The sequence below is a fragment of the Schistocerca gregaria genome, chromosome 7, assembly GCF_023897955.1.
Source record: "Schistocerca gregaria isolate iqSchGreg1 chromosome 7, iqSchGreg1.2, whole genome shotgun sequence".
In the NCBI taxonomy this organism is placed as follows: domain Eukaryota; kingdom Metazoa; phylum Arthropoda; class Insecta; order Orthoptera; family Acrididae; genus Schistocerca; species Schistocerca gregaria.
In genome coordinates this window covers 535,485,305-535,510,306 of record NC_064926.1, presented here as the reverse complement: position 1 = coordinate 535,510,306, position 25,002 = coordinate 535,485,305, and the positions used below count along the sequence as shown (strand labels likewise).

General features: G+C 40.2%; 1 protein-coding gene across 3 annotated transcripts in view; it reads left to right on the top strand.

Moving 5' to 3' along the window:
* The first annotated feature begins 979 nt into the window (after nucleotides 1–979).
* Nucleotides 980–25,002, top strand: part of LOC126281170 (coatomer subunit beta) — a 93,543-nt gene continuing 69,520 nt past the window's right edge. Inside the window, exons 1-5 of one of the 3 annotated variants that reach the window (XM_049979849.1) lie at nucleotides 980–1,105; nucleotides 11,701–11,828; nucleotides 17,451–17,680; nucleotides 21,043–21,212; nucleotides 21,442–21,649. In XM_049979849.1, coding sequence (XP_049835806.1) covers nucleotides 11,738–11,828; nucleotides 17,451–17,680; nucleotides 21,043–21,212; nucleotides 21,442–21,649 — 699 coding nt within the window. In that variant the 5' untranslated portion in view covers nucleotides 980–1,105; nucleotides 11,701–11,737. Of the gene's footprint in view, nucleotides 1,110–5,032; nucleotides 5,129–11,700; nucleotides 11,829–17,450; nucleotides 17,681–21,042; nucleotides 21,213–21,441; nucleotides 21,650–25,002 lie in introns of those variants that run through there. The other 2 variants (XM_049979850.1, XM_049979851.1) reach the window with 2 other exon arrangements.

Here is a 25,002-nt window from a genome sequence, read left to right as displayed (position 1 = left end):
TAACAGTGTAATAGAATAGGGAGCAAGTATGTCGTTTATTAATGCTCCTAGTTTTTTTGTCCACAGTTTGTTTTTAGTAGCCTGAGAATCCAAAAACAGTACTTTCTTTTAATTTTGAGGGCAATCTCCTGATGAAAAGTTTGATGGTGGTACACAGTGTTAAACGCCACAGTCACCTCTGCAGCTTGAACTTTCTTTTGGTCTCATAGACGTTTTTCTTCTAAAAATGACGCGATGTCTAATGAAATACTATTCCTTCCACCAAATTTTCTGTGGTTATTTCACTGTCTGTGTGCCTTCCGAGATCCGGTGTCCATGTCACACGTATTCCTCACTCTCGCAACGCTCTTCCTTAAAACAAGGATATTTTTCGTTAGTTCATCTGAAGATTTACACTTACTCTCGTTTCCATTATTAGAACCACTATCCAGTGGTGCTGAAGACATTCCGTGTTAATTCACTACAGTTAGTAATTATAGACATTTAAAAATTCCAGCGCAATAGGCACACAGTTCGTTGGCCACTGCTAACTACAGAACTGACCCAGAAATCTGTGTTTGTTACCATATGCACAAAATTAATTTGCGACATGAATGTAAACTGACTCGTTCCACATCATTACGATTTACTGAGCAAAATGATCCATGACCTAATAACTCACACCACAGTCTGACTCCTAGCCTATTGTTCGCCGACGAACCAGTCGTTGATGCTAATAATGTACCGCTTGAAAATGTTTCTTTCACCTTCCAAGTTCTGGCTATAATACTACACACCTTTTAAATTTAAATTATTTGTCATTGTCGAACTAATCACAGATAAATTAAATAAAACTGAAAATGGTCAATCAAAACATTGTAAATAACGAGTTCATGTAGAGTAAAATGCCGGAATTTTACAAAATTTGAAAATATCTGCCGTACATGAACAAAATACGACGAAAAAGCATTCTCCTCTGCTGAAAGGAAGAACGGGAAAGAGTGAGTGCTCAAAGCAGTGAATCAAATACATGAAATGTTTACGTACTGCGAGGTGTGAAGATCTTTGGTAAAGCGTTGGAATACGTGGTGCTGGTCCTCTGAAGTGACAGAAGAGTGTAACTGTTGTAAGTAAGTCTGTTTCCTAAGCAATAAAATTTTCGTGTTGACATTTTATTGTAATTTTTTTGAAGTCACAAGGTAGTGACGTTCGTAGCTGTCATACATTGTAATGTATGCGTACGTGCTATGTTTACAACTTTCCAGCATATCTTGTTACGAATCCGTCGTACGCTATAACTCAAAACTGAAATATTTTAAACCATTAAATGCTGTGACTCAACACTCAGTTCCTCGCCTGGCCCAGAGCTTCCGCTATTGTTACTGCTGGTTAATGTTTACGTTTCATTTGCTTCTCCGCCGGCATAGACTATTCGTGAATCCGACATTTTTGACAAGCATCGCTGTGTAACGAACAGGCCCTGAAAATTTTTCCACAGCGTTCTAACATTGACATTTTTTTTTTAATTTTCTCCTGTTCATTTGCTATAAAATTAAAATTACATAACCAGCGTGCATTAATAAGTGCTGATGAGCAGTACTAATTTTCTGATTTTGCCCAGTATTTTCGTGGTTGTTGCCTCTTAACTTTCACAGCCAGTTGAAATACTTTATCCCAGAGCCATTGTGATTATTGTAAAGAGATGTTCTTAATATTCTAGTTTGACAGTCGCATGTACTAAGTGTGTAACAGAATTGTGATTCTTATTAGTGGGACATGAATTAATGACTGTCAACCATACATACCTCGAGTAGAGAGTTTATTGCAAATTATATATGCTAATACAACAGGTTCACTTTGAGAAGTAAGGTTCAAATCCGTGTCCAATCGCCCAAATTTATCTGCGATTTTTCTGAATCAAGGCCCACTGTTAATTTCTTTCCCCAGCTATGGAATGATACACTTGAACATGAACTTTCTTCATTAGAGTTGTCCGCCACCCAGTGGTACAGTACTATCATTTGCAGTGAAAATGTGGCCAAATAAGACTTAAAAATTCGTGGTGTTCTATGTAGTATATAATAGGCTACATTGAGAAAGATCTTATATCAAAATTTATCAGAATGGAATACATAAAGTGCAACTGCTGACACACTACATAGTTGCATTATTAGAAAATTAGCGAAATAACTGGGAAATGTCAACTCAGGAAATCAGATCAATGACAGTGAATAAGCATTTGGCAGCACTAAACTGTGCTATTTCCACCACTGACAGTGACATTTACAATACTACTTCCTTTCATTTTATGATATTGAAATACAGTATGAATGGCTGCATGACCCATCTTGCTTTTACTGTCACCACAATATCTGTCAAATGAGAGATAAAATCACTCAAGTGTGCTTGTAAGGTGACAGCTGTGCTGCTATCATTTATCAACACCATAGCTATGCCATTTACCATTCATGACTGGTTAGACTGTGTCAGTGTCACAAGATGAAAAATATATGAAAATAAGTGTAGTGCAACACTTAGTGACATTGATTTCATACAGCAGTGCACTATTAAGGCAGTCCAATTTGCTTTTTCACTCTCATTTAAATTGTATAGTAGTTCTTGGCTTAGACAGTGTGATATCTTTCCTCAAAATTTCAGCAATTCCAAGGGTTGCATTTCTGCATTTAGATGGTTGAATATTTCAGTAGCACCGCTGGAAGACTCCTATGTCATGGAAAGTCAACAGTTTGGCATGTCTGTTTTCCTTATTGCATGTGTTATAGGTGAGGATTTCACTCCTGTTGGTGAATGCTTCTTATTTTCTTTCACATGCACGAGACGGGTGAAAACATATTGAATGAAAATTATAATCACTGTTGGCTAATATCTGTTTGCAGGGGTCCAGTTTTCTGCTTGATTTTATGGTCCATTGCTTTTTCCTTACTTTTTTTTTAGCAATAGTGCTTCCTTACACCATGTAGTGACCCCATAGTAACAAGTAGGTGATATTGCTATGAAAGAGTGATTTTACCATTAGCATAGGCTGATCAATTATCACGAGATTGAGACAGTTTGTCACACACATGTGCAATGTGTGCTTCCCATGAGTGTTTACTGTCCATCATGAACCCCAGAAGTCTGACAGCGTCTACACAGTGTAGGTATCCTTCGTCAAGGAAAGAAGGAAGATTGTAGTTCAACATCCCGTTGACATCAAGGTTGTCAGAGATGGGCCAAAATCTCAGATTGTTTCAAGGAGGGGAAAGGAAATTGGCTGTGCTGTTTCAAGGCAACCATCCCTCCATTTGCCTGCAATGATTTAGGGAAATCACAGATCATGTAAATTTGGATAGATTTGAACCATCAAAAGCGTGTCCAGTGTACTAACTATTGCCCATCTCTCTTGATTTTTGTCATTGAGGCAACATATCAAGTTTTGTGTGTTTTCTTTTTAAATTTAATTGATTATCATTTTGTTTATAACAATCATCCCATTGTAAGGCTTCTTCTTGAGCCTTACTGTTGTTGATGTCTGAGTACAGATTTGTCATCTTCAGATTGCAAGAACTGGCCGTGAGAGCTTAAATCACTTACCAAAATTAGATACAGGAGGCCCCATGACTGATTGCTTTACCACTGTTTCAGCCACTCCCCTGTAGACTAGGAAAAATGGAGTGGAACCTAGTGTCTCTGAATGTCAAGACAGACAGTATAATATCTAAGCCTCTACCTGACATCTTACATAGAGCACATACGTGCCAAAATTGTATTAAAACGAGTCCATTTGCCTGCAAGTGGTGGAAAGTTATGTCGACAATATTGCATTGTGAAATTCCTCCCGACACCAGTCTTGATTGCAACACTTTTTTGTCATCAGAGATTATTACACTCCGTGCTTTATGCTCATTTCCAATGCTTCGGCAGTTGGTACAGCCATGGCAGCATTGTTGCGTATCAGACACCTGATGAAACTTCTGTCCATTTATTCTTATTTGTGACTTAAGAAACCTCAATCTGATGAAATAGAGGAACTCCAGGATGAAATAGTACCGGCTGTCATGTGCTTAACTGAGACATAGCCTTCTGTCATTGACTTCCCTACAACAGCTATAAAATTTCTAGCAAATCAGTAGTGACATGGTCAATGATATCTGTGGCTGATTCATTCAAGGGCATTCAAACATCTAATGTGACCTGATTTCAAAATGATATGGAAATACTTTAGTAAGGCTGGCTATAAGTGAGCCGGGTTGATAAGCAACCATTTCCGTGTTAGTGGGTCATAATCCCTATTGTACAGTGCCAAACCTTCTGTTTGATCAGGGTGCAATGTTTTTAGTGTAGTGATGACAGAGAGATCACTAATCTTCATGTGACGGCTTCAGCATCCATGTGTCTGCTTCAAGTTCTGTATATTACTGTGACTACGTATTCTGGAATCTTTAGTGTCCATATTTCCAATTGTCCTGATGGATCCTTTTGGCTTGTTAGCCAGCATAAATAACCCTGATCAGTCACAATGAATGATTTGCCATATGAATGGTACCATAACAAATAACGGTGATCAGTCACAATGAATGATTTGCCATATAAATGGTACCATAACTTCCTTTTTGTCCACACAACTTTTTGGCACTTTTCACAGTCTGAGTCGAAGAGTACTCTCGATTTTCACTTCAACTGCACTTTAGTTCTGTGTTGACATTCATCATAGCTGGTAATTTTTGACAATATGTGAACACTTCCTGAAAGCCAGATCTTTCTCACTCTTCGCTCCAAGAAAATTTGCGTCTTCCTGCAAGACTCCTTATAGTGGCTATGCAATCCAAATGAAATCCTTTGTGTGTGTGTGTGTGTGTGTGTGTGTGTGTGTGTGTGTGTGTGTGTGTGTGTAGTACGAGCATATTTTTAAAGAAATCTCTCACTTCCCGGATGTGCTGAGGACTTGTAGAATCCATTTTTGCTCACACTTTTTATAGATCAGCATAGAATACACTGTTTGTGTTAGCCCCAAGATTTGTATTTCTTAGACGATGAAAAGGCACTTTTTCAGATTCTAGTGAAGACCTACGTCATGGACAGACCTCAGTGCAGTTGTCAACTGGCTTGGATGCTCTTCAGATGAATTCGAGAAAACAATGGAATCCAGGTAGCAAAGACACAATGCCCATTTAAGATGTCAAAGTAGGTTGCCCCGCATACATTCACTTTAGTGTTGCACAGAGCATACATTATAGATCTGAACTTCTACATGTAACCAGGTGTTACAAAAGGAAATTATCTTTTCTCAGTCAGTCTTGTCAACCTCAATCTGCCAGTAGCCAGCCAGCATGATTATCAATATTGGAGAAATACTTTGCTTCCTTCAGAAGCCAAAAATGTTGACAATGTGTGGCAGTGGGTATGTACACTGACATGACAAGTCAGGGGATGGAACAAACAAACACGCACACACACGCACACACACACGCGCACACACACACGCGCGCACACACACGCGCACACTCTCTCTCTCTCTCTCTCTCTCTCTCTCTCTCTCTCTCTCTCTCTCACTCACTCACTCACTCACTCACTCTGTGTGTATGTGTAATATACGCAAAATTCAAGCTTTCGCAACCAACGGTTGCTTCTTGAGGAAAGAGGGAAAGACGAAAGGATGTGGGTTTTAAGGGAGAGGGTAAGGAGTCATTTCAATCCCAGGAGCAGAAAGACTTACCTTTGGGGGAAAAAGGACAGGTATACACTCGCACACCCACGCATATCCATCCGCACATACAGTCACAAGCAGACATTTGTAAACACAGAGTTTGGGCAGAGATGTCAGTCGAGGCAGAACTCCACAGGCAAAGATGTTGTAGAAAGGCAGGTGAGGTATGAGTGGCGGCAACTTGAAATTAGCGGAGGTTGAGTCCTGGCGGATAACGAGAAGAGAGGATATACTGAAGGGCAAGTTCCCATCTCCAGAGTTCTGACAAGTTGGTGTTAGTGGGAAGTATCCAGATAACCCGGACGGTGTAACACTGTGCCAATATGTGCTGGCCGTGCACCAAGGCATGTTTAGCCACAGGGTGATCCTCATTACCAACAAACACTGTCTGCCTGTGTCTATTCATGTGAATGGACAGTTTGTTGCTGGTCATTCCCACATAGAAAGCTTCACAGTGTAGGCAGGTCAGTTGGTGAATCACGCGGGTGCTTTCACACGAGGCTCTGTCTTTGATTGTGTACACCTTGCGCGTTACAGGACTGGAGTAGGTTGTGGTGGGAGGGTGCATGGGACAGGCTTTACACTGGGGGCAGTTACAAGGGTAGGAGCCAGAGGGTAGGGAAGGTGGTTTGGGGATATCATAGGGATGAACTAAGAGATTACGAAGGTTAGGTGGATGGCGGAAAGACACTCTTGGTGGAGTGGGGAGGATTTCGTGAAGGATGGATCTCATTTCAGGGCAGGATTTGAGGAAGTCGTATCCCTGCTGGAGAGACACATTCAGAGTCTGATACAGTCCCAGAAAGTAAGCTGTCACAAATGGGGCACTTTTGTGGTTCTTCTGTGGGAGGTTCTGGGTTTGAGGGGATGAGGAAGTGGCTCTGGTTATTTGCTTCTGTACCAGGTTGGGAGGGTAGTTGCGGGATGCGAAAGCTGTTTTCAGATTGTTGGTGTAATGCTTCAGGGATTCCGGACTGGAGCAGATTCGTTTGCCACGAAGACCTAGGCTGTAGGGAAGCGACCGTTTGATGTGGAATGGGTGGCAGCTGTCATAATGGAGGTACTGTTGCTTGTTGGTGGGTTTGATGTGGACGGACGTGTGAAGCTGGCCATTGGACAGATGGAGGTCAATGTGAAAGGAAGTGGCATGGGATTTGGAGTAGGACCAGGTGAATCTGATGGAACCAAACGAGTTGAGGTTGGAGAGGATATTCTGGAGTTATTGTTCACTGCGAGTCCAGATTATGAAGAAGTCATCAATAAATCTGTACCAAACTTTGGGTTGGCAGGCCTGGGTAGCCAAGAAGGCTTCCCCTAAGCGACCCATGAATAGGTTGGCGTATTAGGGGGCCATCCTGGTACCTGGCCTTTCAGTATATCCTCTCTTCTCGTTATCCGCCAGGCCTCAACCTCCGCTAATTTCAAGTTTCCGCCGCTCATACCTCACCTGTATTTCAACAACATCATTGCCTCTGTACGTCTGCCTCGACTGACATGTCTGCCAAAACTCTTTGCCTTTACAAATGTCTGCTTGTGTCTGTGTATGTGTGGTTGGATATGGGTGTGTGCGCGAGTGTATACCTGTCATTTTTTCCCCCTAAGGTAAGTCTTTCCGCTCCCGGGATTGGAATGACTCCTTACCCTCTCCCTTAAAACCCATAACCTTTCATCTTTCCCTCTCCTTCCCTCTTTCCTGATGAAGCAACAGTTGGTTGCGAAAGCTTGAATTTTGTGTGTTTGTTTGTGTGTGTATCGACCTGCTAGCGCTTTCGTTTGGTAAGTCACATCATCTTTGTTATATATCTAAAAACAGAGATGATGTAACTTACCAGATGAAAGCGTTGGTATGTTGAAAAAAAAAAACACACACAGAGACAGACAGACACACACAGAGACAGACAGACACACACAGAGACAGACAGACACACACAGAGACAGACAGACACACACAGAGACAGACAGACACACACACAGACAGACAGACACACACACACACAGACAGACACACACAGAGACAGACAGACACACACAGAGACAGACAGACACACACAGAGACAGACAGACACACACAGAGACAGACAGACACACACAGAGACAGACAGACACACACAGAGACAGACAGACACACACAGAGACAGACAGACACACACAGAGACAGACAGACACACACAGAGACAGACAGACACACACAGAGACAGACAGACACACACAGAGACAGACAGACACACACAGAGACAGACAGACAGACACAGAGACAGACAGACAGACACACACAGAGACAGACAGACAGACACACACAGAGACAGACAGACAGACAGACACACACAGAGACAGACAGACAGACAGACACACACAGAGACAGACAGACAGACAGACACACACAGAGACAGACAGACAGACAGACACACACAGAGACAGACAGACAGACAGACACACACAGAGACAGACAGACAGACAGACACACACAGAGACAGACAGACAGACAGACACACACAGAGACAGACAGACAGACAGACACACACAGAGACAGACAGACAGACACACACAGAGACAGACAGACAGACACGCACAGAGACAGACAGACAGACAGACAGACAGACACGCACAGAGACAGACAGACAGACAGACACGCACAGAGACAGACAGACAGACAGACACGCACAGAGACAGACAGACAGACAGACACGCACAGAGACAGACAGACAGACAGACACGCACAGAGACAGACAGACAGACAGACACACACACAGAGACAGACAGACAGACAGACACACACACAGAGACAGACAGACAGACAGACACACACACAGAGACAGACAGACAGACAGACACACACACACACACACACACACACACACACACACACACAGACACACAGACACACAGACACACAGACACACAGACACACACACACACACACACACACAGAGAGACAGACAGACACAGACAGACAGACAGACAGACGTGAAGTGGGGGTTAGCAGTACATGTGTACGAAGAATTGTGAAAGCTGCAAAGTGGAAAGTTTACATTCCACAATTACTGCATGCAATTAATGGCGATGATTCAGATAGCCGAATGAAATTTTGCGAATGGCATCAGCTAATTGTAACTGATGATTAACAATTTGTGGCAAAGGTAGTGTGGAGTGACGAGGCACAATATAAACTCAATGGAACTGTGTATCGGCTTAACACTGTGTACTGAGCACAGGAAAAACCGCATGTTTATGTGGATAAAGCGGTCAAAGTACCAGGCATTCATGTGTGGTGTGGACTATCATCTAAGGACCATTTTTCTTTGATGCTACTGTCACTGAAGAAGTGTACCTGGAAATGTTACGCACATCGATTTTGCCAGTTATACGTGCTCTTTATGGAGCTGATGTAGACATCTTCTGCCAACAGGACGGGGCGCCACCACACTACCACCTTACCGTACGAGCTTTCCTGGTTGACAATTTTCCAGGGCATTGGATTGGGCGAAGGGGGCCCATTGAGTTTCCTCCACGGTCGCCGGGTCTAACACCTATGGACTTTTACTTGTGGGAAACTGTGAAAGATAATGTCTGTCAACGTATGCTGGAGGAACTTTGCCAGGAGATTACAGCAACACGTGCAGTGATCTCCACTGTAACATTGGCTGACGTAGTTGCAGCGACCGCCTGTCGTTATGTAATGTGTATAACCACCAAATGTGAACATTTTGAACATTTAAAGTAACCATGTGCTAAACTGAAGGTTGTACAACATGTGCGATCAATTATTAAATGTAAAATAAATGCATAAGTAATACTATGGTTGTAGGTTCACAAATGCAAAGGTCCTGCACTCCATCACTGCCCCAACGTGATACGCTCACGTGTTGATAGGTCTTGCTCTTTATCTCCACCTCGCATCAAAAGCATTCACACGTAAGCTTTGCTTTGGAGCACACAAAAGTCACCTGCAGTTTGCTCATACAGCAAGCATGGCAGCACAGTATTCATTTGAAGAACAGCAAGATTCGGTTATAGACTAGCAGATGGTAATGCACATGAAGCTCGATATTTGTATGAGGAACGGTACCCAGCAAGATGCCAGCCACACCCGCACACGTTTACAGCAATTCATCGGTGACTTGGCAAAACACTAGCAGATGGTAATGCACATGAAGCTCGATATTTGTATGAGGAACAGTACCCAGCAAGATGCCAGCCACACCCGCAAACGTTTACAGCAATTCATCGGTGACTTGGCAAAATAGACTCATTAGCAGGATATCACAGTGATGCTGGAAGACCTCAAACACGACAGGATGCTGCATTTCAAGAGACTGTTCCCAAGCCCTTGGAGGAAGCACCTACGACAAGTACTCGAACGGTTGGAAACTACATGGGGGTCACTCATCTGTTAGTCTAGGAAGTTTTACGGACGATGGGCAGCATCCATTTAGTTTCCACCCTGTCCAAGATCTAAATCCTGTCGTGGACTGTGAACACAGGCTAGGATTTTGTGAGTGGTTTCTGCGATGTGCTGCTCGCGATCCCGACTTCCCCGCCATTGTGTTGTTTCCCAATGAGTGCACCTTCCATCAGGATGGCCTTTACAACACTTGAAACATTCATTACTGGGCAAGGGGAAATTCCCATGTCACATATGTCCACCGACAGCAGGAATGAATTTTACTCAACATATGGGCAGACATTGTAGATGACCGTGTGATTGGGCCAGCCAGTGCATCTACCTCCTTGACTTACTGGGGCAAATTACCTTCACTTTTTCTAAGAAACTCTACCCGGCCTGCTGGAAGATGTTCCCCTGGACAGATGGCTACGCATGTGGTTGTAACATGGTGGGGCGCTGACATGTAATGGTCATGCTGAGCGCGGATATTTAAATGAACTTTCGACGGCCGGCTAATTGGCAGAGGTGCTCGTAGGGCATGGCCCCCATGATCACCAGACCTCACACCACTGGACTTTTTCCTGTGGGGATTCTGCAAGGTTCTAGTTCACCCACCCAGATGCAAACAACCTAGAAACGAAGAGGAATTAATGGATCGCATTCAACATGCCACCAAGCACATCAGGGTAATACCAGGAATATTTGAAAGAGTTCGGCAAAACACCATTTGATGTTACCAAGCTTGTGTCGGATCAGAGGGTTGCTGGTTCGAGCACCTGCTTTAAGTAAACAGTGTCCTAGCTACAAAAAATACCCTTCTCAGGGCTGACACAATTTGTAAAAGACTCTGTAAGTGAACTAATGGCTGTTAACGGGTTTCTTCCCAGTACTTATCATGAAACTACAGTGGCTGTAACGGGACCGCAATGGATTCGCCCCCAGAGTGGAAGGCTGTACTTTAAAATGTGCTCATACATGTGGTTTCAGTGAGGTGTGTTAGTTCTTGTTAGTGATCCTGTCCGTGAAACTAAAATCTGATTGTTGTTTCTGTGTTATATGGTTTGATGGCAATGCTGAGTAGCCCAGTAGTGGTTTGAGGAGAATATGGAAAAGCTCAATAACTGGGACCAATTTCTGGCAGTAATTAAGAAAACATTTCATAGCTCCAAATAGCTGAAGAGTCAGGTGGAGATGAAGTAGTTTTATATGCAATATTTTGGCACTGTGTCACGCAGCGAATCTAAATATGAAGAAGATGACAACTCCACATCTAATGACGGCATGACAGAGAATGTCTACCAAACATTTCTTGTTGACACCAAGCACCTATAACTGCTATACCATAGGTGATGTAGCAGCAGTCAATGATGTGCATTTCTTAGCCATGTCAACAACCCCAGTCATTTACCCAGTTTATACAGTCATAATGGAAATAATTGTTATCAAAAAAGACATACTATTCTTACAATACAATTAACATACAGAGAATATTATTTGAGCTAGCCACAGAATGTGAGCTACATTCCCCATATTACCTTTCAAAGTGTTTATGTATGCCAAAATTTGTTTTGCTTTGTTGCTTAGTTATGTGTTCAGCATTTTATGGTGTGATAATTATTTTCTTTTACAGATTGATATAACTGAAGAAACAGAATCAGCTTGTAAAAATGGTGACAGTTGAGCAACCATGTTATACAATTATTAATCTTCCATCAGACTCTGATCCTCCTAATGAAATGCAGTTGAAAACTGATCTTGGTATGTTGCCTTTTAAACACTAACTGCTCTTATTACTTAGAATTTTTGGGTAACAGTCCACATAACTGACTCTTAAACTTTAATTCATAAAGCAGTTCATAAGGTTTAAATTCCTGTTTCATAATTTGCAAGAACTGTTACATTGATACCTTAATTGCTCATTTACTACAGTTTCAGGTTTTTCGAAATCTTTTGTGAAGTGATTGCCACAGTATAATTTATGGTGAACAGTGATAACACTAAATATCACTTTAAGTGCTGAGTCTTTGACATTATATTTTACTTTTTGCCTTTTTTTTTTTTTGCGCTTGTGGATAATTTTATTGTCAGAAATAGCCATTATTTCGATGACTGTTCAGTGAATTACTATAGCCCGTGTGTGTGTGTGTGTGTACCACAGTCACAACACTGATGTAGAAAGACACACTGTTCCAAACACGCAGAAAAGGAAGCAGCATTCTGTAGTAGTTTCTGACCAATGAACATGACAAACTGAAAACTATTGCTCAGTTGGGATTATGCTGCAGTGCATATTTGGTCCACAATTACTTTTTGCAAAGCAGGAAATTGAATAACAGTATGCTTTCAAACCACTTCTGTTTGCCCAAAATGTTGTGATACCAGGAAAGATTAAGGTGACAGCTTTGAGATAAGAAATAGTGTGTTGCTGGTGAATAGAGAGAGTGGGTAGTTGTGGATTTATTATTTATTTATTTGTTGTCCATGCAGCATTGTTTCCAGACATTGGCATAGCTTTTAATTTACACACATATTGTGATACAAGGTTGTACTAATTTTAATTCTCAATTTTATACACTAACACTTTTACAAGGAGGGTTTACAATTCAAAATCTTCTGTTGAATGACAGTATTTCTCTATTACGAAGTACTTCTATTTAAATTAGCTATCTTAAAATCAGGTAGCAGTCTGTTCCAAAAAATTGTCCTTGTTTTATGTGGACGGCAGTTTGAAGCCTGTTAATTACTTGCAATTCTCTGAAAGTTTTCCCTTTCTTGTGTTTTATAATTATGAACATTACTGCTCGCAGGAGGTACATAGAGTAGATAGGCATGTAGAGCAATTAGGCAGTATTTTAAATTTTCTGAAAATTTCTGTACAAGGTTCTCTCTTGTTTACATTAGCTTCCATTCTCACTACATTTTTATTTACTTACATTACTTTCACTGTCAAAGGCTTCTCCACCCTTCAGCAATTGGCCTGTATTCCCGTTTGACAACTTCCACAATCATTGTAGTTTCCCCTCTTTTCAGATCTCTCTTCTTTGCCATTGTAATTACTCCCACTCTCTATGTTAATCACAGCCATCCATGCTTCCTCTTTCCTGGCAGCAACCGTACCAGAATTCCTTTCAGCCTTCATCCTTGCCCATTCTCTGTACATGGCCATATCACTGTAGAGCTCTGTTCTCAGTTCTTAACACAACTGGTTGTTCCCTATCCATTCTCTCTCAAATTTCTTCATTCTCTTTTGGATATCATGGCTGCCCGCCTTATTCCAGCCATCTCTACTGCCTGCACTGTGCTTCTCTGCCTCTCACAGGTCCATCTTACTGCACCATATGTTTGTATACTTCCATTACAGTTTGCAGAATCTTTTTCTTTGTTTCTTTTGATATTGCCCAGCTACACAGAGCTCCATTTGGCATTTTAATTGCTCCTCTTGTTACAGCTTTAATAATTCCCTCCTATTCCTCCTGCTACCAGATTTTCTGTTTTTCTCATATTTATTTTAAGCCTACCTCACTCAGATGCTTCCATTAAGTTCATCATCTTAAATTTGACATCCTCTCTGCTTTGTGGTGTCAGTATTTTATTGTTGACAAATAATAATGAGTAGATAGTTGTTGTTGTTGTCTTCAGTCCTGAGACTGGTTTGATGCAGCTCTCCATGCTACTCTATCCTGTGCAGGCTTCTTCATCTCTCAGTACCTACTGCAACCTACATCCTTCTGAATCTGCTTAGTGTATTCATCTCTTGGTCTTCCTCTACGATTTTTACCCTCCACGCTGCCCTCCAATACTAAATTGGTGATCCCTTGATGCCTCAGAACATGTCCAACCAACCGATCCCTTCTTCTGGTCAAGTTGTGCCACAAACTTCTCTTCTCCCCAATCCTATTCAGTACTTCCTCATTAGTTATGCGATCTACCCATCTAATCTTCAGCATTCTTCTGTAGCACCACATTTCGAAAGCTTCTATTCTCTTCTTGTCCAAACCATTTATCGTCCACGTTTCACTTCCATACATGGCTACACTCCATACAAATACTTTCAGAAATGACTTCCTGACACTTAAATCTATACTCGATGTTAACAAATTTCTCTTCTTCAGAAACGCTTTCCTTGCCATTGCCAGTCTATATTTTATATCCTCTCTACTTCGACCATAATCAGTTGTTTTGCTCCCCAAATAGCAAAACTCCTTTACTACTTTGTCTCATTTCCTAATCCAATTCCCTCAGCATCACCCGACTAAATTCGACTACATTCCATTATCCTCATTTTGCTTTTGTTGATGTTCATCTTATATCCTCCTTTCAAGACACTGTCCATTCCATTCAACTGCTCTTCCAAGTCCTTTGCTGTCTCTGACAGAATTACAATGTCATTGGCGAGCCTCAAAGTTTTTATTTCTTCTCCATGGATTTTAATACCTACTCCGAATTTTTCTTTTGTTTCCTTTACTGCTTGCTCAATATACAGATTGAATAACATGGAGGAGAGGCCAATCTCATTCTCCAACCTGCTTTTCGGTATAGCACTAAAAGGTCTCTGATAGATTCCATAACACTAATTCCCCTATAATTATTTGGATGCTGCTTGTTTCATTTTTTCATAGATAACAGATATGTATGATACACACCAGTCTCTTGGTATTTCCTCTCCCTCTCCAATCTGATTGAAGAGTTTACGTGTAAGTCTTACCATTTGAGGGACCCCCATTTTTCCACAGTTCCAGTACAGCTCCTCCTGGTACACTTACCTTTTTAAGCACCTCTTTTACTACTTCCCCTAGTATAGGTTATGTATTACCTGATATACTACTTTTGTTGTAGACTTCTGTCACATGGTCTCTTCTTTTTTCTATCAGAAGTTCTTCAAACTGCTTTTTCCACTGCCCAGTCAATAAATATTGTATTGTGGGTGCAGGATTGCTAATCATTTTCATCTTTGTTATCCTCCATGCCTCTGCCTTTCTCATACAGCCAAGCAAATGCTCTATTTCCCCACATGCTTTTGCCCATACGTCTTCCTTACACTTTCTTCTGAATTTCTTAGATCTCCTTTTATGTACCATGTACCTATTCAAATCCCCTTCATCCCCAGAGTTTAATCATATGTGACATAGTTTCTTCTTTTCCTCAGCCACCTCCAACTACTTCATGGTCGTCCAATCAGTTCTTACTGTTTTCTCCCTTTCCCTTATTAAAGACACCTCTGCCACTTCCTTAATTGACTGTTTCAGGAAACCATATAACTTATTAGCACTCCAGTCCTCCTCCACTGCCTCCAGACTTTTAATTTAATCATTGCTGATTCAGACTTTTCACACTTTCTTCATGTAGCTGGTGTATGCTGTATTTTAGATCCTCTATAGTTCTACTTTCAACATTCTCCTCTTTCTCCATTTAAGACACTGAAAAATGTTACTTTCAAGCAGTGGATCAAAACTGATCAACCCACATTGGACACATTAGTGAAAAAAGTCATGAATGTTTTGAGTATGTCATCCAGAAACTTAAAAACTTGTCACATCATTATTACATGTTGAAATGTCAAGGATTGCTACTTAAACACAAGCAAACAAGAAGAGACTCTTTGATGCTTGATGCACCATTATACTGGTTTTTGCATTAAACTATACATATTTTATGCTGCACAAGGATTTCACTGGCAGAGCAGTCAAATTATGCTTCATTTTTTTGGTGCATACTATAAAACAAAGGATTGCATCAAGTCAGAGTTGTGATGTATAGGTGACTGATTGCAGCATGAAAAAACTCATTCTGTTTTCCAGAAACTGCTGTCACCTATATCCTGGAACAAATACCACACATCCAACATGTAATTCACTTCAGTGATAGCAGATCTGCACAGTATAAGAACTTCCTGAACTTTGCAAATTTGTGCCATCACAAGCAAGTTAACTGAATAATTGTAATTTTTACCACTAGTCACAGCAAAGATGCATGCGATGGAGTTAGTGGTACTATTAAAACTTCCAGAAACAAGAACAATGTTACAGCACCCATATAAAAGTCATGTTTTAGGTCCAAAAGATCTGTTACTTTTGCCACGGCCTATTTTCCAGGAATAGAAAAATTTTGTTTTGACAGATGAGATAACAAAATTCAGAAATGTGTCACAAAAATGATATGAAACCGGTCCCACCATACCTGAGACAAGAATTAATCATTTCTTCAGACCGCTGAATGAAAACAGGTTGCAGATGAAGTAGGTTTCATCATCTACCAAATTCACACAAATCCCATCTTGGGCTTCAGAACAAAGCCTCCAGTAATTAAAAAAGAAATATTAATCACAGCTATTGACAATAACCAACAGTGGCGTGGAGAATTTCTGGAGATCAGTGAAGAACACAGAGATGCAAAGGTCTAGTGTATGAGACCAAGTGGGCCTCCATCAGTTTAGCAAGAGCAGGCATTGTGGAGGGGAAACAGCAACTGCCGTGATAAACTTAACGACTTCAATTTATTTGTGGCTATTTCATAGTGATGTTCACTGGTATCCCTTATAAAAACATTTTAGTGAGTGTGGTGCTCTTAGTACAACCACAAGCACCATTCACATGTATACTTTCAGATCAGACTCAGTATTCTCCAATGATAACTTTTTTTTTATAAAGAATAAACACTTTGTAAAATGTTACAGATGTATTTTATATGAACAGAAGAAAATTTATGGTAGATTAGTTAGGAGTCATAAAATGAAATGCATATATTTCTATTTGTTTTATTTCAATTTTAAATGTCTAAACAAAACAAACACCACTATGATTATTTTTTATGTTGAAAAGTATGATCATAAGCATAATGAGAAACAAAAATTAAGATGATGAAATTTGAGATTTTGATGAAAAAATTCTTGATATTTGGGAAAAAAACTTTTGAAAAAGACTTTCTTTACAGATTTGTAACTATTTGTATGCATAATTGCAGCATTTTAAAAATTTTATGTCATAGTTGAACCATTTATCTTCCAGTGACACTTAATTTAATAAATTTGGTTCACAAAAAAAAAAAAGTTATAGTTGTTACGAACTTAAATGCCACCTAGTCTTTTGGTCAAAAAGTTCGGAAAAAATTATTTTAACACTCTTTCACATGTACTTCTTTACACCAGATTTTCCCAGTCATGTGTGACATAATTTTTTTAGGTGATTTGAAATGAAATGAGCCAGTTTTGAAAATGATTCTTACTCGTCCATTCTGATTGTGAGATGACGCTGTTTTGTGTAAAGCTTTGCCTGTTGTTGAATGCATGCACTTAAACTTCCTTTGTTTTCAGTAGCTAAGATTAAAGAATGTTTTTACCATATCTTGTTAAACATTTGCTTTTATGAAAATTTGTCATTGCAGAGAAAGGAGATGTAAAAGTAAAAATAGAAGCATTGAAGAAAGTAATTCAAATGATAGCAAGTGGAGAAAGGCTCCCAGGTCTTTTGATGACTATAATCAGATTTGTACTTCCACTGCAAGATCACATGATCAAAAAACTCTTGTTGATATTTTGGGAAATAGTACCAAAAACTACACCAGATGGAAAGCTTATGCAGGAAATGATACTCGTTTGTGACTCCTACAGAAAGGTAACCTAATATAATTTAGTGAGTAAAATGAATTCAAATTAATTTTCAAAGAAAATTTGTGGTATTTTTTACCCTTTACCCCTTTTCTTATCCTAGCAATAGCATTTTAGTGTCCCGTGTACAATGATTTGTTAGCTATTGACATAAATTCCTCTCTAAGTGGGCTAGTTACTTTCTGTCTTGGACAAATAGGTTCTTATTTTTTAGGTTTCATATTCATGAAGCCATTTTCTTTGTCGTTGTTTTTGAAGTTTACTGAACTGTGAGGTAAACTATTTTTCTTGTAAATTAGAAACTTCCTATAAATTAAACACATGCAAAAATCATACTTGAATTTAAATTTTTTACTTTTTATTCCGTAAGAAAATTCAACATTGCCACTCATTCATCAGACATGTCCAAGGCATTAAGTGAACATAGTTCAAAAGGTAGAGTAAATAATAATGAAAAGAGAATGAAACCTTTGAAGTTCTTCTTGTTCTTGAGGACCTTCACTTTAGCAAGCTGTTTACTTTCTGTTCTAGTCTTTTTCCATAAGTCAGCCATACCAGAGCTCCATTTTATATTTAATGAAGTATTTTTTATTTGAAATGAAGTCCAAATTTGCAAATTTTTACTTAATTGTTATTAGTTTTGGTGTAATTAAGACAACCTCGAATGTTTTCTCAATTGTCAGTGCCATCCATATGTGTACATACATCATCCGGTTGTTTGTCAAGTGGCATACTTTTATTTAATCTTTAGTGCTGGTGGATATAGTCTGGATTTGAGATGTATTTTGAATGAATTACATTGATGGAAAAGAAATCACAATGCCAAGAAGGAGTTGTGTGACAGAAACTAAACTTGGTTGGTGTGTTTCTACATCTGAAAGATCGTGCCTATTCAGATTTCACGCTATTCACATAAGAGTGGCACTTGTAGTACCACTTTGAGGTTGCAAATCAGGTTTGCTTTAAATACACGCTGTAACTGTCGTCAGCATTAGTTACCTTCGAGACTGGACACAGTGAGTTGATGTTAGTCAAGAATGCGTTCAAGGCAACAGAGACGCAATTATCAGTATCTCACTGAGTTTGAATGAGATTGTGTAATAGGACTAAGAGAAGCCAGGTGTTCCTTCTGCAATATTGCAGAAAGACTTGGTAGGAATGCGGCCACTGTACACGGGTGCTAGCAGTGGTGGTCACAAGAATATACGGGTGCAAGAAGACTGGGTTCTAAACGACCAGTTGGCACTATCAACAGGGAAGACCATCGTGTTCAGAGTACAGCTCTGGTGCATTCTGCTGTATATGCAGCAATAAATTGAGCAGCAGTTGGTGCTACAGTGGCACAACAAACTGTTACGATCAGTTACTTCAAGGACAGCTCCTAGTCAGATGCCCTGGCTTGTGCGTTCCACCAACCCAAACCACCGCTATTTGAGATTTCAGTGGTGTCAGGTGAGAGCTCGTTGGAGGGCAGGGTGAGGTCTGTTGTGTTTTGTGATGAAAGCTGGTTGTGCTTCAGTGCCACTGATGGCCATGTGTTGATTAGGAGGAGACCAGTTGAGGGCCTGAAGCAGCCTGTCTGTGTTCTAGTCACTCTGGCCTTGCACCTTGAGTTATAGTCTGAGGTGTGATTTCGTATGACAGCAGGAGCACTCTCATTGTTATTCAATGCACCCTGCCTGCAAATTCGTACGGCAGTCTTGTTTCTGTTGTGCTGCCATTTGTGAACAGCATTCCAGGGGGTGTTTTTCACCACGATAATGCTTGCCCACATACCACTCTTATAACTCAAAATGCTTTACATAGTGTTGATCGTGTTGCATTGGCCTGCTCGGTCACCAGATCTGTCTCCAATTGAGCATGTATGTGATATCATCAAATGATAACTCCAGCGCCAACCACAAACAGCATTAATCATCCTTGTATTGACCGACTGAGTGCAACGGGCATGGAACTCCGTACCACAAGCTGACACCCAGTGCCTTCACAACACATTCCATGCTTGCATTCAACATTCTGGTTGTTACACCATTAATGAATGTACCAGCATTTCACATTTTCACTCGCTTATCTTGTGCTTACATTAACCTTTTATCTTGCCGTGTTAATCACTGAAATATTGCTGGAGGCAATGAAAACCTTGTAATGCCATCATTCTGTGAAAACATCATAATTTGTGTAACCAGTGTAAGTCCATTATGAAAGAGGGGGGGGGGGAGAGAGAGAGAGAGAGAGAGAGAGAGAGAGAGAGAGAGAGAGAGAGAGAGAGAGAGATATTTGAAAGAGTATGGATTTCTCTAATCTGTAAATAACTAGGCTTCTACTGTATAGTTACACATGTAGCAACATTATCTTTGTCACTTTAAATATTTTTTAAGCAACTATTTTTGCCTCTCCTGTAAAATTTAACAAAATGGGGTTACAAGGTTTTCAGTATCAACATGTTACCTAGACAAATGTCTTCCCAAAATTTCATTTCTCTACAGTAATTATTTTTTAGTGTTGCATTTCCTTTTCAGTCAGTGTAGCTTGTGGACTTAGTGTTGCTGAATTTGCTTTAGACGCTATCTGTGGTGGGATGTCATGACTTAATATTGTTGCAATATTTGCTTTACCTAGTGTAATATACTAATATAGAGTGTGGCTTCTTTCTTTCTTTCTTCTTTAAAATAAAATAAAAGAAAAAAGTTACAGGAATCGAACTCTAGCCAACTAATTGCATGTCAGTGACCATTGAGCCACAGCAGCAATACACCAACTCAAAAATCCTCCATACTCATAAATCTTTGCGGCCCCCCCCCCCTCCCCGTTTTATACTTCCCATTTAGGAGGATTATTCTAGGAACTTGAATGAGGTGTCTCTCTGCTTCTACTCATACACTTTGAGCCAAACTGGGAAGCCCATTCCTTCTGTATCTCCTTGTTAGATTTAAACACACTTTCTACGGAAAATACTGACTTGATGCAGTGAGCAACGTAGCACCCATAGTGCCGGATGGAAGGTGTCACAACAGAGCATGCAATCAAAAGCAGACAGCTGCGTCCCTTCTCCAAGTTGATTGTAGCACAGCTGACCATCATTTCAGCACTTGACACTGGTTTCTAGTTATCACAGAGAGAGCATTACAATATATGTATAAGTACAATATTTAAAGTGTACATTGGCATGTTATCACCTGCCATCACTGGACATGATGTCTAAAATCATCAAAAATCAGCAATTATTTCACCTGTTGCTTTTAGGAGCTCGGTAAATTTCCTGTATGTGAATAGTTAATGTTAATCAAGTGTTGGAAGCGATTTGGGTAGAGGGGGTTTGTTTGTTCTTTAATTAGTTTAGTCAGTATTGTGTTGTGTATTTGGTTTCAGGATTTGCAACATCCGAACGAGTTCCTGCGAGGCTCCACGCTTCGCTTCCTGTGCAAACTGAAGGAACCAGAGCTGCTGGAGCCACTCATGCCAGCCATTCGAGCCTGTTTAGAACACAGGCATTCGTATGTTCGGAGAAATGCTGTCCTTGCAATTTTCACCATTTATAGGTAAATCCCAAGAATACTAATGGTTCATGAAATATTGGTGTTGTATAACTCATATTGTAGTGCATTTCATGCTGGAATTAGTATTGTTTGCAAGTTCCATGGAAAATGTGGAATTGCATTTTGGTAACATTTTATGTTTAGTGCATGTTAAAAGAAATCAATGTTATAGCTGGACTTGAATTCTCTGAATTTGTTATGTTTGGGCTTCATTAGTTCTACTGTTTTACAGGAACTTTGAATTCCTTATCCCTGATGCTCCTGAACTGATAGCAAACTTTCTAGAAGGTGAGCAGGACATGTCCTGCAAACGTAATGCATTCCTTATGTTACTGCATGCTGATCAGGAGAGAGCCCTTGCATACCTAGCATCGTGTCTTGATCAAGTTACTTCATTTGGTGACATTCTACAGCTAGTTATTGTAGAGCTCATTTATAAGGTAAGAACTGTGGCTACTGGCAAAATTAAGTCTTTACAACATTAAATTTTCTATTGATACTGCTTTAAAATAGTTTGTTTCATTTTTTCTTGCTGCCTTTGTTGTATTAGAATTCTGTGTTTGTGGTTACTGTGTACGGAGTTGGATGGAAAATATATGACCAACAGAAGTATAAAGTTCAAAGATCATCCAAATACTGAAGGGTACAAAATATCATTCAGGTAATGTTTGTACTGATTCTGTTCACTTTCAAGAGGGTGTAAAAGCGGTTTATCAACTGCTTGGCAGATAAAACCTGTGGCCAAATATTTCTATGTTCTGCTTATTCTATTTGTTGAAGTAATAGATTGCTTCAGCATGAGCCTTATAAATATAGTGTTCATTAGTAAGCAGTCACAGTAAATATCGACTGACCAAGAAAGAGTGGGTGCGCTATAAAGAGCTGTGTTGGTTTAAGATCATCAAGAAATGGTAAAGGTTCAGGACATCTGTACCCCCAGTTGGAAGACCACTCATAAAATTCTGAGGAAACGACAGTTCAGCTAAAACAAAGGGTCAAAAGCAAAAACTGAAAAATGTTGGAGAAACTGGTTAGCAGAAGTTTCTCATAGTCCTGTCAAAGAGTCCCAAGATATGTGGTCAGTTGAAATCATCCAGTCAAGTTGAAATATTCTTTTCAATTGCTTTAATAACTGAAGGTGTATTATAGGGAAAAGGAAAAGTAATCTTGAAAGATGTTTTCTCAGACTTAAGTTACAGATAAAGAAAATAAAGTGTGTTCGAAAAAGTAATAAGAATTTCATAATTTTGTGTGTTGTGGTAGACAAATTACCTCATTTTTTTCGTTGTTGTGTTGGTAAACCTGTCTGAAAAGCTTCTGTACCAGAATTGGATATATTAGGTGTTTAGTCTGTTGTCAGCTATGAAAAAGGTTATGGTTGTTTTTTGGCAGTATCGAATGGAGAATATGCTTTGAGCACAACAAGATTTTACAAGAGATATGAGCATTTCGAAAAAGACTGTGATGACATTGATTTGCAGATAGGCACAATAAAAAAAAAAGCCTAAACACACACATTTTCAGCCAGAAGGCCTTTTCGAAAATACAGTACGCACGCGCGCGCACACACACACACACACACACACACACACACACACACACACACACACACACACACACACACACACACACACACACACACAACCATTGTCTTTGGCTGCCGAGGCCATTGTGCACAGCTACAGTTGCTCGTAGTATGGTCTTGGCAGCCAAAGACAGTCGTGCGTGTGTGTGTGTGTGTGAGTGTGAGAGAGCTGCATTTGCATGAATGTGCCTGTTATGCTGTCTGTTACAGAAGAAGGCCTTCCGGCCAAAAGCGTGTGTGTTAAGCAGTCTTTGTTGTTGGTCTGTCTGTGATTCAATGTCTCTGCTGTATGGTGAGTAGCAATCTTTCCTTTTCATAATATTGTAATTATTCCACTTGGATTTTGCATTGTTTGATTTTGTGATGACATTGATGTTGATGAACACCTTGGATGCCACTTCGTGTCATCGACTAATTAAATCATGGAAGAAGTGAAAGAAACGATCATGAACAATCATCAAATTACAGTCATAGAATTTTTCTCATGCCATGACATTTCTTCTGATGTTGTGGTTATGAAATATGAGACAGCAAAACTTTTTTACGAAAACAGCAGAAAATGCAAGTTGTTGAGCAGTTGCTTGACGAAATGAGCAATAATGCAGAACTACTGAAACATGTCATAACAGGTGATGCAGCTTGAGTTTGCAGATATAACGTCGAAACTAAGGTACAATTGTCCCCGTGGAAACATTCTGGATTGCTAAGATTGAAAAGCTGTAAAATGCCATCAAATGTAAAGGTTAGACTCACTTTGTTCTTCAATTTTAATTGCATAATTTACCACAAGTTCTTGCCGCAATACGGAACAGTACTTTTAAACCTAATGATGATTTATGTGAAGTAATCTGGAAAAAAGCTTGAATTAGTAGAAAAACAATTCATCACTTTTCCCACATGATAATGTTCCTGCTCACACATTGTTGCATGTTCTTGAATTTTTGGTGAAAAATGGCACTGTAATGATGCCCCATCCTCCATATTCGCCAGATATGGCCACATGTGACTTTTGTCTCCCTAAAAAAATAAAGGAAACATCAAAGCTCCATCATTTTACAAGTATAGGTGAGTTGAAAAATGCATCACCAGAGAGCTAAATGTTGTTCCATAGTTCTCGTTCCCAAAGTATTTTGAAGATATGAACAGATGTATAATATGTAATGAGACTCTTTGATATGGAAAACATTGGTGTAGTAGATAAATAAATAAGTTTCTTAAAAAAGAAAGAAAGTCTTGACATCTTGGGTTGTCAGGTGTTCAGCCTGAGATCAGCACCGTACTTGCACAATATTTCGGTAACGTAGCTCGTTACCTTCATCAGTTGCAACCTGAGACTACTCCTTGAGTGTACCTGATCCAGTATTTATGTCAGTGGCCTTCCCCCTTCACCAGGCACTCCCTGTGCAGTCTGCGCCCACTCACTGCGATCTTCTGGCGCATTACTGTTCCCTTTCCCATCCGCTGCAGTCCTGGGTGTTCTCTTCGCCGTCCTCGCCTGCCAGACACACTCCTGGGTGTTCCATCTTCGGTCTGGTGTGTTTGGAATCCCGTCTGGAACTACGCATTCATCCTGTGGTCCTCTCCCACTCACTGTGATCTACTGGAGTGTTGCCATTCCATTTTCGGTCTGCTGTGGTTCTAGATGTTCCCTCTGCGGCCCGTGTCCATCAGACCCAACCCTGGGCATTCCATCTTCGGTCTGGTGTGCCTGGAACTCTGTATGGGGATTGTTCTCCATGTCCATGCCTTCAGTTCCTCTATTTGTGGAATGCTGCAGCTCTCCCCGTTGCTTCTTTGGCAATTCCAGGGCAGGATACTAGGCTCTACTTCGCTGGTACCCCGTGTCATGCTTAATGAGATTATCGGTCACTTTTATCTCTATTGACTCCCTTATAACACTGTCGCAAAATCTGGGTGTCTGTGGTAGAAACTTGGTTTCTTCATAATTCATAGCATGATATAGCTCTAGACAGTGTTCAGCAATGGCTGATTTTGTTGCCTGTCATAATTGGGTGTGCCTCTGATAGTCCTTGCACCTGATATCTACTGCCCTTGTCATTTGGCCAATATAGAACATGCCACATTGGCAAGGTATTATTACAAATCCCTGGTTTCCGTAAACTCAGGTTGTCCTTAACATTTTCCACCAGTTCCTTGATCTTGCTGGATGGACAGAAAACAGACTTGATATTGTGTTTACGAAGGATC